At 42.5% G+C, this 17197-nt stretch overlaps 1 protein-coding gene and 1 long non-coding RNA gene across 2 annotated transcripts in view; both read right to left on the reverse strand.

Moving 5' to 3' along the window:
• The window catches only part of LOC119853721 (calpain-14-like), a 45300-nt gene that overhangs the window by 20643 nt on the left and 7460 nt on the right, over positions 1 to 17197 (reverse strand). The window contains exons 2-8 of the mRNA XM_038397125.2: positions 9265 to 9621; positions 6077 to 6146; positions 4872 to 4990; positions 4130 to 4266; positions 2746 to 2920; positions 2086 to 2151; positions 151 to 236 (exon numbers count right to left, since the gene is read on the reverse strand). Coding sequence (XP_038253053.1) covers positions 151 to 236; positions 2086 to 2151; positions 2746 to 2920; positions 4130 to 4266; positions 4872 to 4990; positions 6077 to 6146; positions 9265 to 9621 — 1010 coding nt within the window. The remainder of the gene's footprint in view (positions 1 to 150; positions 237 to 2085; positions 2152 to 2745; positions 2921 to 4129; positions 4267 to 4871; positions 4991 to 6076; positions 6147 to 9264; positions 9622 to 17197) is intronic.
• LOC122459483 lies at positions 14007 to 15965 on the reverse strand. Its single transcript, XR_006280204.1, has 3 exons — positions 15837 to 15965; positions 14654 to 14743; positions 14007 to 14198 (listed from the first exon to the last, which is right to left on the reverse strand). It is a non-coding gene; the product is annotated as an uncharacterized LOC122459483 (long non-coding RNA).

Here is a 17197-nt window from a genome sequence, read left to right on the forward strand (position 1 = left end):
GCTGATCTAGCAAAAACCTCCATGAACTCATTGCCTTGAAACCAAAGCCACACCTGTTCCATTGACGCATAAATTAGTACCCGCAGGTGGCAGCATCATTTCATCCACCCAAACCCCTCCTCAGCACTAGCTCTTCCCAGTTTCACTCACCTATCGCTCCAGTCTCCTTTCCATTCAGTTTTCCCCCATGGATTTCTCAGTCGCACTAAATTTTCCGGTCCATATTTGCAAGTCACCTGCACAAAACAAACAACATTGAATTTACCATGGTCTCTGCAGCCTTTGTCTGGTTTACATTTGCATAACATGCCATGATGACGCCTCTCCTTTTACTGATGTGATGATAACGGTGCTCCCACTATTCTTTTCAATGACTCTGCTCAATGCAGACCTCTGAAATGAGGCAGGGAGTGATTAAGTGTCTTGCCCAAAGTCACGGAGAAAGTCTGTGGCTGAGCCAGGAATAGAGCCCAAAGCTCCGGAGTCCTAGTTCAGGGTCTTAACAATAAAACCATCCTCACATGCTGACATCTGTGTAACTCCCTAGCAATCAACCTGGAGTCGTGCCCACATATCTGAGGGCAGGACAGGGCCATGAAGACTAATTCTATCAGTAGGACTAATAATCCAAGGCAGCCTAGAACATTCCTACAAGAATCTTAATTTTAGCACTTCCTGAATTTGAATGTAACTGGGGGAAATGGTGGGGGCAGCATTGTGTTTGGTCTAGGGGGCAGAGAGAGGGTGGAAGGAGGTTTCCTCTCTCCTCACTCGCCTTCTTGTGTCTTTGCGCAGGTACTAGGCACAGCAGCCGTGCTTGTGATCCCCCGCATGCAAAGACTGTTTCAAGGCAAGTGCTGCTGCTGGTAGCCTCCCCAGAGGCGACAGGACTATGGTCCCCAGGCACTAGGCATGTTGGAGTCAGGCACTCTGCACCTTGTGAATGGGATTCTGACTGAGCCTTTTCACCTCTCCTTGCAAAGGCACCTCACATCAGCAACGGCCTATCGCTGTTGTAACAGATGGCCGTTTGGTGGCCTGGGTGAACTGAGTCTCAGACCACTACCAGAACTGGCTCCCATCTCAGCAAAGACACCAAGGAATAAATGGGGGCCAGCGTGGTTAACTCCTCTTTACTAGCAGAGGTTGAACCAGGGGTGAACCCAATCAGCAGGGTGGGGTGAGGCATGAGGACACTTGCCCCCCTGATTGTGCACCTGCTAATGAATAAATAGGATGCTGATCACGGAGATCCACCATCTGACCAAAAAGAAAAGGAGTACTTGTGGCACCTTAGAGACTAACAAATTTTTTAGAGCATAAGCTTTCGTGAGCTACAGCTCACTTCATCGGATGCATTCGATGAAGTGAGCTGTAGCTCACGAAAGCTTATGCTCTAATAAATTTGTTAGTCTCTAAGGTGCCACAAGTACTCCTTTTCTTTTTGCGAATACAGACTAACACGGCTGCTACTCTGTAACCTGTCGTCTGACCAAAGTAGCCACCATCTCTTCGAACTCCTTAGTAGAACAGTGGGCACTGTCTGGGGTTCTGTAGTTTGTGTCCCCATCCAGTTTCTTCATTCTAAACCTATGCCCCCACGTTCCTATTCCTGGTTTTCATTTTCCGTCCCATGCATTCAGATGGCTGCTGGGCTCTATGGCCCCTCACTCAGTTGCGTGGCTGTCCTATTAGGCTTAGACCCACCTGCCCAGAATTCAAATAGGCCAACCCCTTTCACTTTAAGATAAAGGAAATTTAGACAGGTCGGCTTTGCATGCTCTTGTAGGTTATACTGTCAGCAGAGCCCATGAGTCAGTTACAGCCGGAGATTTACACTGAGGCCGAGCCAGCGTCCCCTATGTTTTATTCCTGCTGGTAAAAAGAATGCAGTTTTGAAAGGAAACCTGCCTGAAGCACTCCTCATTTTCAAGCCACCCTGACATCACTTAAAAGGGAGTGGACAGCACATGAGGCTCCCCAACACAGCACACAGCCAGCTCTTGGTCTGACCCAAGGCTGCACCAGGGAATCCTGCTGGCATTGGAGACAAGTTTGGAGCTAGAGAACCAGCGTTGTCCTTACCTTTCTAATACCAGTGACTGTGTAGGCATGGCCAGGCACCAGCCCATTCTCTAGGACCCTTGCTCTCTGCATACAGGGAAGAAAAAGAGAAAAAACTGCAATAAATGTATTAATAAAGCAACAGCTAAGCCCAATGCTGCCCTCAGTTCTGTGGATGAAGCTCCCAGTGGAGTCAATGGGAGCAACACTTGTGTACATGAAGATGGAATTTGGCCCAGTATAACTACAGACTGGCTCCAGCTACAAAATTCTGATCTGGGCTCCCAATGCTGCCTCGTCTGCAGGGCATTTAGAATGCAGGTTTTAGCTGAGCCCATTACAAAGACAAGGGCCATTTGCAAATCTCAAGACGTAGGTTTGCAGTTCAACTCCACTCCCAGCCCCAAAGCCCAGACCCATCTCTGATTGTAAGAAATGTGGAACACCAAGGGCAGTTTAGAAAAGGCATGCAAAGCTTTAAAAGAAATCTGATTTTTAAATAAAAAATTTGAACCATGCTAATGTGCATCATCTTAGATACCACAGGGATGGCAGCTATAGACAAATGAGAGAGAGATCTGTATAATAAACTACTGCTCAGCTTGCTGGAGGGAACTATTCGTAGGAAAGATGTTGCTGCTGTTAGCCTATCCATCCATTTAACATCATATTGGGCCTCACCCCTAAATATGTCTGGCAACCCATGAGAGATCTGCTGTAGGTTGCTCTTATCAGTATATCCCATAGATCAGGAGGAGCCTCTGCCAGTTTTATAGTCATATTAACTCCGCCTGTAAAATCCACCAGTGCTTCCGACACTTGTCCAATCTGCAGATCTTCATAGGAGCCATAGAGCCTAGCAAGAGAGATATCAGTTTATCTGCTATTAATTTGTAGTACAAATATACCTAATAGGGATGGAGTGATACTAGAGAGAGGCAAACCCCAGGATGGGCTTGAAAAACCAAAGTGAAGGTTGAAATCCATGTTTCATTTTATATGAATCCTCAACATTCAGGAGGAGGGGAATACAGATAATTGATTTCAGGTTTGGAAGGGACTTCTGGTTTCCTCTATTTCTAGTCTAAGCCCCTTCACTAAGAAGTATTGAAAGGATCTCCTACACTATTCCTTTCATAATCATATCTTAGCTAGTTTCTTCTGAATATCTACTGTATCTTAAGACTTTAGTCCACTGTCTGATTTTCCTCACCATTAACATATTATTTCAGAATAGCAAAGCAAAATGGAATCTTCTCAAATTTTAGCTAGTCTCTCATTAACAGAAGGCTAGAGTCCAGTGAAATTAATTAATTTTCCCTCTTTCATATTGTCTCCCTTCTAATATTTATTTAGAATTCTCTCCCATTCTTGGAGTCGTTTTTCAGACCAAATACATTAAGTTCCTTCAGTGTCTCCTTGTAAGATTATGAAGGTCATGTATCACCTAATTTACTCTTCTCAGCGCTGTGTCTTTCTTAGTGTTGATGAATGGAGCTGGATGAACAGCCCCGGAGAGTGGGACTGAAGTGTTCAAATGTGACTTTGTGGAGTGGTTCAAAGTGAGTCCTTCAATTTTTGGGTGCCCAACTGGAGGCATCTTAAAAGGGCCTGATATTTAGAGGCGGCTGCTCAGCCCTATCTGAAAATGAGGCCCCTCTAAGGTGTTTCAACTTGGATCGTCAAAAATGGAGGCACCCCAAATCACCAGTCATTTTTTCAAATCTTGGCCTAAAGAACTATACTGAGTCACAGAATAAGCACAGTGTTTGCAGTGGCAATGTAAACTTCCCCACCCACCAACCATTTCAACCCTACCCTACAAGAGCCTTCTCCCAGGGTGAGTGTATTTCTGACTCCAGGGGCTCCTGTACAATGGTTCTAACTGGTGCTAATTATCATGGTGGTAGCTTTTAAATTTTTAACGTATGCAGATCAGAACCACACACAATATTCCAGATGTGGCAAATTCTACAAGACCTATTTGTTAGAAAGAACGGCATATGCAGAAGGCAACAAATTGTAGACAGAGATTATCTGCATAAAGCACGACCAATTCACTTACTTGGCATATGCCTTCTCCAAAAGGGCTCCCCAGAAGAGATTCTTACAAATGGAGGAGAGAAAAACCAGCTGACCAGCCTCATTGACTGGCAGTCGGTCATCCACCACCACATCAACCCATTCGCCAAAGTGCCAAAACTGCAAGGGGACAGGAATGAGCAAATATTTCACTGGGAAGTAACCTCCTCTTCAACAATAGAAAAGGACCCATCTATTAGCTATGGGCTGTAACAGGCTGTCAGAGTAACGTGTAACCTGTTAGAGTGTGATGACTCTATTGTGGTCAGTGGGTTCTGCTGCCTCACAGGTGCAGCTAGTTTTTATACATGGGTGGGTAAAGAGAGATGGGAGTAGCTCTCAGGCTAAAAGAGAGACCAAGTGTGTAAAGATTTGGAACAGATGGGTCCTGAGGGCAGCCATGCTGGGGGATGTAGGAGTGGGGAAGACTTAGCCTGGAGTAAGGTAACCATAGGGGCAGCCAAAGCTGGATAGAAGGATTGAGCATAAGCTTTTTATATTCACCAAGAGGGGTGACTTTATTTTAACTCTCTGAGTGTGTCACTTCATTTAAAGAGGGGTTGGGATGACACCCACTTCCTGACTTGAGTTACCTATTCACAGCGCTCACTGAGGGCAACAGGAATTGCACGTGGACTATCTGAGAACACAATTTTAGTCACGGCACCGTCAAGCATAAGGCATGGTTTTTGAGGACCTTCAGTGCTAGGGGGAAGAATGCTCACCTGGAAATGGAAAATGCCAGCGTACTTCCTACCAAAGCTCTGGTTTTGCGGCACGACCATGGCCAAGATGTCTTGGTGGAACGTCAGTGCTTCCAATGCGGCCAGGAACCAGCAGTTTTCTGTACCAAAAGAATGAGCAAATACACTGGGTGGAATCAAGACAATTATTGCCGTTATTGGCAAATATTTTTGAAGGAGGGTTGGGTGCTTTTAAGTTATAACTACACCAAAAAAATTGGGATGAGCTAGATTTGTGTTTTATTAAGTCAAAACAGGTTTAGTGTTGTAACCGTCCTCTCATAGCCTTTTCATTTGGAATGGAGTACAAATTAATTTGGAATTTCACACAAAAAAAGTTTTCAGTGAAAATATTTAGGTTTTCATTGAAAAGAAACAAACCTTTTTTTTTTCCTGTTTCAACAACCAGAATTGCCAAAACTTGAAAACTACAAAAATTTGAATTTTTTCCACAGGGAAAAAATAATTTCCTGACCAGCTCTAACAATAATGCTCTGCGTTTATTATATTTGTGTCTGAGGATCTCAAAGCACTTTACAAATGTAATGAAGCCTAAAACAATCTGTTACTCTTTTAATTTGGGTAAACTGAAGCACAATACAGCTTGTCCAACCAGTAAGTCAGTGGTGGAGTTGAGAATAGAACTTGATAGTTCTGCTCTAACCACTAGACCACACTCCCATTTAGAAGAGGACAAGTCTTCACACACCTTCACTAACTTACCCACCCTTCCTCTTCTCACTTCATAACAGATGCAAGTCAAAGTTGACACAAAGCCTGCGTTGTGCCTACATACATATATTGCAGTATTCACAGGCCCTTCTGCTGTCTACGTGATATGAAATACATTACATGCTCTAGTGACTAGGCACAGTGATGAAGCTTCTGTTGGTATCATTTACTTAGTATGCATGGCACTTTATAGACAAGTATGAAGACAAGGTCAGTTCACATTCCAGCACCAACATTAATAAAAGTCATGTTTATGGCACACAATGGAGCTTTCAGCTAGTTGGGACACACCTTTATCTTATTTGTTGAGCATATTATACAATTTCCTAATCCATTTTATGCAGAGATGGAATTATATTGAAATCGACACCCTTTATATGCAGACTTACACAGTTCAAATTAAGCTCAAATTGCTCTGTGTATAGCTATATATACAAAGAAGAAAGGAGCCTTACCAACCAATCCTTGGCAGAGATCAAGCCGTCTGGTGTTTCTAGTATAAAATATTGGAGTTTTATGCAGCTCCTGGAAGGTACAAGACCAAGAGAGAGAGAGAGAATGTCAAATCATTGCAGTGGTGCTGCAAAACCTTGAGGACTGACTCGCTTCTTCTGAAGCCACTTCACCACTAATGGAGTGAGTTTCTGAGGAGTCAAAGAGCTCTCAAACATTCAACCACATTGCTTCTGGGGGTCTCTACCATGTGTCTAGAAGATGGTGTAGGGAAGTCACCTCACTCCTTTCTGACTAGATCTGGGCTAATCAGGGATTTTTCACTTTGCTGGCAATTACGAAAAGTCAGAAAAAAATTAATTCTGGGTTGGTTAAAATGCTTTGTCTCACTTTGAACAATTTGTAAATGTTTTGTGATTTTTTTTAAACAATATGAGTGGAAACTGTGAAACCAGAAGTCATTTTGAACTGAAAAACTAAAACGTTTCATTTTGAAAATTTTACAGTGAAACAATGTTTGAAATGAACAATTTCGTGAAACTGACACATATTTGCAAAACAACAGTATTGCCAATTCTGCATTTGCCACCAAAAAAAGTGTTTGGGTTGAAAAATTTTACCCAGCTCTATTCCTAACAGGGCTACTCCTGCTGCTGCGCAGGTCAGGTATCAGATCCTGTACGGACGCCATGAAATAACTATACGATTATCACCAAGGCATTGTTTGGGGTTCCAGAGTAAACTGATTTTTAAAGATACATGAGGGATTTTTTCTCCCTTTGCTCCTCTCATAGTATAAATACACAGCAGAGTTGAGATGTTTTCAGTGTCATGCATTTATTAAACTATGCATTTATTACCTTAACTTGTTTGGATTTCTTTTAGGTGTAGCCTTAACTTTGCATTTCCTGAGTTTGAAATGCCTGATTTGGAGATAATTAAAACAATCCCTATAAGGTTTTTCACTCTTGGGTTCTTGACACGTATATTCAAAGTTAACTTTAAAGTTGTTTCTTGTCTTGAAATTCCAGAATGCTGCTCACTTTTTTTTTCTCTTAGTACTGAAATTCCAATGATGTAATTCATAACAGAGGCTACCTCCTGTCACGTCTTCAATGGCTATGACTAATAACTTGGCTAGACAATGAAGAAAAAAAAAACCGATAGCTGCTGAAGAACTTTCTGAGGCCGTAAAAAGTCTGAGTAATAGTTCAGAAAGAAGACGTATTACTCTCCAATGCCTCTCCAGGCAAATTCATAAAATAAATGTCAAACTTCTCTTTCACTATTATGATCCACGAATTGCTCAATTTAATTTTCTCACTGTCGTCTTCCCCATCAGGAATGGCAGAGAAATGCCAAGCACTCAAAAGACACTTAGAGTAATTAAATACTAACCCTTACCCCAGATGAAATTGCTCAGCCTGTACTTAGGTGAACAGTCACAGAGTAGGTCTGCACTGCAATTAAAAATCCATGGCTGTCAGCAGCATGGGGATTTCAGAGCAAAAGGCCTCAAACCTGTGCAGGTACTTCCAGGGTACACAGGTAGAAATACAAAATGTGGAGGCTTTTCCAGAGCACAGGGCCCACTTTGCTCCATCCATTCAATCCTGCTCTAACCTGCCACTATGTTATTTTATTACTGCACCTATGATGATGAACAGAAAGGTTATATTAGACAGATGGATGGACTGTGGTATATTTTCCTCAATGCGCAGACATTCTCTGCATGTGTCACTCTCCATCAAATCAAGATAATATTTTACTCAGGGATAGATGAACATTACAAATTCTCCATAGTGTCATGGGCCATAAAAATGTCAAATAAATCTAGCAAGTAGTTCTGGGGCATGAGAGTATGTGGAAATTCTTTTCTACCATAAATCTCCCCACAAATCAGCTCTTCATTAAAACAAAGGAGAACCATAGTCTGTATTTTGGAGTAATGTCCTACAAAATATAGTCTGAAAAAAGAGGGGTCAACATCTTGTCCTTTGATACATGAGCACACATGTCCCAGTGACATTTGAGGGCAGAAGTCCTTTCATAATTAGAAGGATACAACATGTTCCATTTGTGTTCATCTCTGTTTAAAGGGAAAAAGTAGACTCAAATCAATACCATCCAAAGTTTGTTAATCAATTAAAACAAACTGCTCTAGGTCTGTCTGCAGAACATGTGTTAGCCCAAGGTGAATGTTAATAGCTGAGTTACATATGAACCCTTGAAAACGAGGCTGTTACATCTGCCATTTATGGCCTGATTTTCAAAGAAATATCTACAGCTCCTATGGATTGCAGTGGGAGGCGTGGGAGCTGAGCTCTTCTGAAAAACAGGCCAAACCCTACGACCAGGGTATGACTTAACCAATGAATGGAGCTCTCCATCCAATGGCAGGATTTGCAAGCAGACAGGACAGCGTGATGGGCTGAGAAGGAATCTCATAAATAATTTTGAATGTAACTTGCAGTAGGATTTGAAAATGTCAGGAGCTCTCCCTTCAGCTGTTCCAGGGCAGTTAAGAAACTGCTGTTACACCAACTTCCACAAGAATGTAAGGATGTACTGTTACTTTAAATGCCCATCTCTGGTGGCTTTAAGGCATAACTAAATGAAGACTGTAGACGAGCGGCCACCTCACAACACCCCTGGTGGCCCAAGGACGGCCCTGCAAGTAGCCTCTTACCTCATTTCCCCTTCTTGGGGCCTCAAATAAATTCCACGTAGGGTTTTTCCAGTCAAATCACACCAGCCCTGCTGATTTATTAACTTGAAGTTCAAAACTAGACACAACAGTCTTCCCTCCAGCCTTCAGCTGGGTAAAGCCAAAACTCTCCTGATCTGGTCAAAGTCCTTCCCATCTTAGCCCTCTCAAGCTGAAGCAATTCTCCTGACCTCAGGATCTTCCCTGCAGGAGGCTTTTGCTCTCTCTGCAGTCTCACTACAGCCTTCTGAGCTTCCCCCTTGCTGTGGCCACTTTCTCCTCTTTATAGAAAATTGCCTGATTCCCCTCAGGTGGGACTCATTCTGTAACCAGGGTTAACTTGCCCTAGGATCTCCAGCCCAAGGGCAAGCCGCCCTGTTTCAAAGACCTATTAATAGGTTGTTCCATGCTAACACAGAACATTAATGGATATCCAGTGTAAACAATCCCTCACATAAGAGCCATTCACTGAACATCACTTACATGTGGCCTCTTCCACTGTAGCTTTGGGGGCAGTTTCTGCAGCAGTGATCCCATTCCAATGGAACAAATGTCAGCTGGGAAGTTCTCATCCTTGAACAGGCATTTATTCTTCAAGCATGTCTCCAGCAAGGTCTCGAAATTCTGATGAAGAAGTTTGTTGGGCTTTTGGAAGGTTCCCCTGCACGAAGGCACCCGTGGCTTTGATTTCCCTCGTCTCAGGAATGAGAGCAAGGCCATGGTGGTGGTAGGAGAAATTCCCAGATAATGATACTTTAGGGGTCTTGTCACTACACAATGCCGGAGGACTCTCTCGACCTTCCTTGTGCAGAAAAGTGTCTCATTCAGTAGAGTTCCTGGCTGTTAAAGTAATTGTAGCAAGTAAGTTTAGTCATAACTGGTTTTTGCATTTTTCAAGAATAACCAGCAGAGAGGGACGAATCTCAAAAGCAGAGTGGGCATCTTACCATCTCTCTAACATAGTTTCTATCATAGCACCCAACACTGTCGTATCTGAGGCTTCAATTCTGTAGACCTGATCCAACGCACACTGAAGTCAAAGGAAGAACTCTCATTGACTTCAATGGACATTGAATTAGGCCTTAAATGCAAGACCTTGATAACTAATTTTAAGCAATGAACAAGGATATTCTGAGTCTCTCCCCATATTACCTACCCGGTGCAATAGACTATTCTAAATCCCTTCTAAGACCTTTTCCTATCATGCCACAATCTTAGTAACACCTTTATTCCAGTCACCTGGAGTCACACGAACATTACTAACAAAATGCTCATCTCTGGTGGCATAACTAAATGAAGACCTAGGAGTAGGTTGTTCCATGCCAACATTTAACTTTGCAAGCTATCAATCTTAAACATCCCCTTACACAAGAACCATTCACTGTACGACAACAAATAAAAGAGTAACACTAGCTAGAGAAAACAGAAAGCCATTACTCATAATCTGCTTTTGGATTTCCTCTGCTGAGGTTTTTTTTTCCCCTTTCTAGCTGTTTCGTTGGATGGCAAATTCTCCTATTCTAATAGCCATTCCCCCCTGCTGGATGCAACACACCTGCTATAGAAATCACACTGAGGTTTCTCTTCCATTTACATTAAAGGCAAGACAAGAATTTCTCCTCTCCTCTCATGTGCTGTGACCCACATCACAAGTATTAAAAATGTTCTTGCACAAATTTTTTGTGCCACATGCCATTTGGATTTCCTTTAGCAGCCAAGCTAAAAGCTAACAGAACATCATCCTTTAGCTCAAGTGGCAGAGCCCCCAGTGCAAGGAGCAAGAGAATCTGAGTTCTATTCCTGCTGCAAATGGGAATTTCCATTCAGCTCAGGTGCACATCTTAGTAATAACCAGGAAGTTCCTAAGGGACCCTGGTTATGCTACTACAGTATAGACTGAAAAAATGAATTAGTCTTGAAAGAAAAGTGGCTCACAGGCAGTAATGAGAGAGTGAGCATTTGGGAGGCTCTTCTGCAGCAGATACTCCGCAAAATTAAATGTCATTGTGCCACAGTAACCTCAGAAACTGTACTCACTTGGAATCAAACATTCCCAGTTCAAATGTTGCTCTCATCAAGGAGCTCAAGCGGAGATGCTTTCCCCATTGATAGCGCCTCAAAATTCAGAAGCCAGCCAAAGTGCTGTATTCTACCTTCATTCCACATACAGAGTTCCCACTGGCACAGACAGGAGTTTTAACACTAAGAATGGGGGCAGAATATGACCCAGAGGCTGCAGTTTGTGTGGCTGGTGCAAAAGGGCCTGAGGTGAAAAGAGAGGCCTCTCTTATTTTAACTGTTATGGGTTTTTTCCCTGTGTCATGATCACCAGTCATTGACTTCAGTGGAGCTATGCTGAGTTACACCCACCGAGGAGCGGACACAAGGGGTCTGATTTTTCAGATGTCCAGAGTACCCACAATGCCAGATTAAGTCATTTGCAGCTCTACCCTTCCCTTCCCCTCAGTTTACCAATTCATTACATTTGTAAAAAACCCACATTTTACAGGCATGCTTTGAAGCTTATTAATTATAAAAGCAAAGACATTCAAAAAGGGATGCCTAAAATTAGACTCTTAGATCCACATTTAGGCCTAATTTTCAAACGTGCTGATCCAGAAACTCCTAGTGACTCCAGTAGGACCCACTGAAAGTCAATGACATTTGTGTTCCTAAATACCTTGGATGCCTTTGAAAATTTCCCCCTAGGAATCTAATTGTAGGCACCTAATTTTGAACATCTTTGCCAAATTGCTTTGAGATCTTTGGATGACAGATGCCATGTAAGTTAAAAGTAATGCAACACCTAATTACTTATGTCATGGGAAATTATTACTCAGATCACTACAGGATACTTTCCCCACTTGTTTTAATCTCCTTCCTTCCCAGCAGTCTCAGAGCTTTAGGTGGAAGGGGCAGAAGATGTGTGAAGTACAGTATATACGGAAAACTGAATGTATGTCCATCGGTAACGTTAATGAATGTGGCTCTGAGCATACACTACTTATGCCACCTCCTGTACTGGGGGCGGAGTGTGGTATGTGTCTTCCTTTTCAGTAAGTGCAGTTTCTAAGGACAAGCAGCTGTGAGCAACAGACAGAGGGCAAGTGCTTTAACTAAAATCTGTGAATGAGAAGGCTGGGTAGATCTGGTCCTATTTTCTTTTCACACCTTCCTCTGGCATGTTTACTACTTGAAGCAGTGTGCCATCTGACTTATACCGCTGCACTGTAGATTAGCAGTATGGGACCTTGCCTGACCTTTCTCACACTGTTAGATGCTCTGAAGTTGCCAGGTGCTGGAAATGAGAGTCTCAACAATCCACAGGCAAATCTTCTGCATTTAGTAAAAGCAGTCAGTGTATAAAGTTATTCTCTGAAAGCTTCTCTCTTCCTCTTTGCCCTGTGAGTGCACTTATGCCAGCAAATCCTGGAGCAGGTTGGCCCTTTTCAGGGGCCAGATCCTCAGCTGATGTAAACTAGCCTAGCTCCATTGAAGTCAATGAAGCTACACTGCTTTACGCTGGCTAATGATCTGCCCCTAAGTCTGTAGCTGTTAGCGGTGTAACAAACGTCTCTGTGCTAAAAGGTGAATTTAGTGGACAATGCAATAGTCCTGTCTTTTATAGCTGGCTCCTCCATCGTAGCAGAATGTTAGGTATCAAAATAAAACACCAGTAGTCAAACTGGAAACCTCACAAGGCAGCTGAGTTTCCTAGGCTTTGGTAAAACTTGTTAGCGCACAATAATACATTGTGAAGACAGCACTGCAGATACAACATCCCAATCTTTGATTAACCAAGCACGTGGGTATTTTGGTACCAAAACTCTAATGCTGGTTCCCATTACTTTCAATACATTTTAGCAAATAAAGTTATTCTGAAAAGAATCACCTGCCTTTTGTTTGTTTAAGTAAACTAAAGCACTTCAAGGTTAAAGACCTTGCTCCAAATCCTCAGTACTTAAACCATTGCCCTAAAGGGTTAAGAGTGACCCTTTGTCGATGTCGAGATTTTCAAAGGAGTGTCAGGGATTTGGCCATAGACTTCTATTGATCTTAATAAAAGATGCAGGGCTGAACTGCCTGCATGGTTCTGAAAAGCTCAGCCGATCAGTCTACATGCTGAGAGTCACATAGCAGCTTTTAAGCACCTTGGCTGAAAGTTTCAAATGACCATTCAGATCATCAGATGCCACCTGAGCCCCATGGAAACCCATGAAAATAAGCCATTTACAGCTGCAGAAGATCTGGCCTGCAGTGCTCATAGTTAAGCACCTAAATCCATATTTAGGCACCTTAATAACAGTTGTGATGATCAGAGGCGCTGAGCACGTATAACTCCAATTTAGTCAATGGGCCCTTCCAATCTCTGCAGCATGGATTATGGGCAAATGTAGCCTAAAGTGTCCCCAAAATGCTCTTGATCTTGAAATGGAAGTGTGCACAAGGTGTAGATTAGTCACCCCCTCACACACACCCCATTCCCAGGAATTTGGTGGGCAAGAGCCTTTGATGTGTGGAACCCAGATCATTTGATCGAGCTGGTCTATCATTGTTTGCTCCTGCTCTGTTTGAAATGATCCGATATGAAAACACCCCGACTCCTCTTTCTTTCCCATCTCCCGTTGAAAAGCAAAGAGCAGCAGCAGCAGCTTCTCTGTTCAATACAGCTACTTGCAACATGTTGCAAATATGCCCATTTGAGCTGATAAAAGAACTTCATCCAAGCATGACAAAAGACAAGTAAATGCTGCGCTCCCCTCCTCCACTTGGAAAATCCTAATCCTCATAAGCGCATGCAGGCACCAGGCAGCCTCTGAACTTCAGCACCAAATCACTCTATCACTTACAATTTAAATGTCCTACCTTCTTCCAGGTGGCTTTGCTTCCTCACAAGAAACAGTAACATTCCACTGTCAAAACCACTCTAATGGCTCTGTTTTTATATATACATACACACTGTATACGCATGCATGTGGTATTTCCTGTATATACAAATCTGATACTTAGTTTCCACCTATCAAGCATAAGAAAGGGGAAAGAAAACAGGTTTTGTGGTATTGAACAATAACAGGCATTTTCTGTAGACCTGCCAAGGAGGCAACATCCTGGTCCCACTGGTGGACGTGAAAGAACACGTCAGTTCGTCACCTTTTACCAGAAACTGACACATCCATGGTTTAAATGGAAGGCAGTTTCCTTGTTTGTATAGTTGTTTTTCTACCAAATCTCAAAGATAAAACAGATGACACTGTTCACACCCCACTGATAATGCATGATGAGTGGATTTATTTGACTTCGTCCAAATGCATTTACATTGGATTTCTCTTCTCAGGAAGGGAATCCAGCTCAGAGTGGACTGAGCCTGTACGGTGTTTTGAATTGTGTCACGTCAATGATTAAGACAAGTGCGGTTTCTGAAAAAAAATGGAAATTCCAGGGATATGATCTTTTGGTTCCACCATACAAATCATCAGAATTATTCAACAGCTATGGTCAAACCCTGTCAGCTTATTAGACAGAAAGGATGGTCTTGTGACTAAAAGAGGGTCGGTTTTGTGGCATGGAGCTCAGGAGATTTGACTGTTCTGCAAACTCACTGTGTGTGACCTTCAGTAAGTAACTCGATGTCACTGTGGCTCTGTCACTCCTATGTAAAACAGGGTTAATAATACTTTAACTTTCTCTATTCAGATTGTAAACTCTTGGGGCACGGGCTCTCTCACACTTGTATATGTACAGTGTCTAGCACAATGGGGTCTTCAGGCTCCATCATAATGTAAATGATACTAAGATATTAACAAGCAGGAAGAGGCCCTCTGGCTTTGTTTGCCAACTGCACATCCTTGACTTTACCAGTTAATAGAGTTACCTATCCACATGCTGCAGTGCGTGTATCCAGCATATTATGGTAGCCAACGTTCATGCTGGTAATCTAGACAGCTGCTCCAATAGAAACCTCCTGCAAACCAAGCCAGTAGAAGCTGGGCTGAGATTATCACAGCTACAAGTTGTCTCTTTCCAATATTAAAATTAAATCATCTCATCTTACCAGTCTTTTTATTGCTCTGTGTTTTTAAAAAAATGAATGATAATTGAAATTATTTATCATATGAATATACTATCAAATGCAATATTAATTCCTAGCCAGATAGGACAATCTTTGCAAGAGAAAATAGGCCACTCAGGGTTTCCTTGGTGCTTTAGAAATGTGTTGGCTTGACAGGTGGGAAGAAGAATTAGGTACAGCACAAACAGCCTCAGTACAGCTTCCTCCACACTGCCCCATCCGCCAACGTACTGCAACAGGGGCCATCTCCAAGACCAAAGGGGAATTCAGATTCCATGGCTCATTGAGACCTTGACCTCCCTGCCTGTTAATGCTCCCCTGACTCTTCCACGCTTTGACCAGGCCCAGGCCCACCTGCTTACACATCCTGCCACCAGCAGAGAGAGGGGCTCATAGTCTGGGGAAGGGGGCTGCTGGGACTGTCTAGAAACCTCCTCCACCTGAAGCAAGGAGGATGCAGGAACATAGGGAACAATGGAGTGAGACAGTGGAAGGGCAGAGCAGTGGAGAGAGAAAGGGTAGAAGGACATTTGCTATGTGGGATCTAGACACCCCAAAAGGAAATTGTCCTCACCTACACACACACACTTCCTCTCTGTCTCTTCATTGCAGCTCAAAAATATCCCTCCCTTCCATCTATTGCCCTTATCTCCTTTTCTCTTCCATTCCACCTCAGATACTTTGTGTTTCTCCCTCCATTACTCCCAACACTGGGATATGGAGAGCCTTGGTCCATAGGTAAAAATATAGCAAGGGAAACTCTCCTTTCCATATCTATTAAATTAATGACTGGTTTAACATTGCGGAACCATATTACTCCTCACCTCCCACCTAGCCCCATAAGTGCTGCCACACCCCCTGGCTTGAAGTGACACTACATTATATACAGGGTTTGCAGTTTGGTTCAATGGCTCTCAGCACCCCCACTATACAAATTGTTCCAGCACTCCTGCCTAGTCCCTGCTCATTCTGCACCCATTGCTACCTGAACTCTTTGACACTAATTAACATTAACTGACATTAATGTTTTGTAATGAGCAGGCCTCATGCCTCTGTGATTTTCCTGATAGGAAGTGGGTTTTTTCTGAATACATTCCTTCCTCAAACCTGCTGGAAAAGAGACAAAAAGTCATGAGTTTATGGGACTGAATGAATCACGGTTTGTTTTCAAAACAAGGTGCCGTGCTCACCTTGCCTTGACCTCAGATGACATCAGCAGAAGACACACCTTCCAATACCAGGGAAGTGGAGAAAAAACAAAAATCCCAAAACACTGTGTCATCAACATAACCTTTAGTGAGACTAGCTGAATCTTGACAATGTTGTGTTTAAACCCAAAGACTCACCTCCTATTTCACAGGAATGTGGGTGCTATAAGATTAAGAAAACTAAGGTCCTGATTCCACCAGCTTTCTTCATACAAAGTAGTACCTTATCTAGCAAACCTAGACAGCTGCCCCATTTATGTGATGGCCACCGTCTTAACAGAAGAGATTGAACGAGGGGCTTACAGAGCTAAAAGCATCAGCTGCTTGAGCTGAAAAACCAACCTCAGTAGCTGGGCGCTGCAATAGACTGATATCCCCTCTGTATCTGGGACACATAACATGGACTGACTAGTGGGTTACACTAGCTTCTGGCAAGGCACAGTGGAAAAAAAGGGGAGTATATAAACTGTGACCTTTCCACTAGTACTGATCAAACCATTTTATTGAAAACTGCCCTGTTCTCAACACAGACATTTTTTCATGAAAAGTCATTGTTTTTTGGAAACTTTTATCAATTTTAAAATCTTTTTTAAAATAAGGCATTCTCAAAAATTATTTTTACAAACTTTATATATAATTTTTGTTACCATATGACTAACCTAACCAACAAAATAGCATCTGAAAATGTCCTGTTTCAAAAGATTAACAAAACAAACAAACAATACAAACTGGATTAAACTTTTCAATTAATAGGTGGGAAAAATGAAACAAAAATTATTCTGACATTTTTCTCCCTTTTTTTCTGCCTTATTTTTCAACCCGCTCTACTTTCCACAAGGTGAGGAGACTTTGAGAGACCATCAGAACAGACTGTCTCCCTTCTGGAAGGAGTCAGCAATAAACCATTTTGGTTTTTTTAACACCTTTGTAAAGATTCGAGAGTAGACACCTCTGAAAAGTGTCTGAAAAAATTGAGAGGCTGTGGGCTCATTTTGCTGAAACAAAGACCCCAAACTGGGGAACTTTCTGTTCATAAAAGTGGAGGACATGCATTTTGTTTCTTAATTGTTTGGCCTGTGACATCTGTGATTAGCTTAGTGGTTCATAATATAAAGCTCCTTTTGTAAGTATCTGACTA

This window comes from Dermochelys coriacea, chromosome 3 (assembly GCF_009764565.3).
Source record: "Dermochelys coriacea isolate rDerCor1 chromosome 3, rDerCor1.pri.v4, whole genome shotgun sequence".
Classification (NCBI taxonomy): Eukaryota; Metazoa; Chordata; order Testudines; family Dermochelyidae; genus Dermochelys; species Dermochelys coriacea.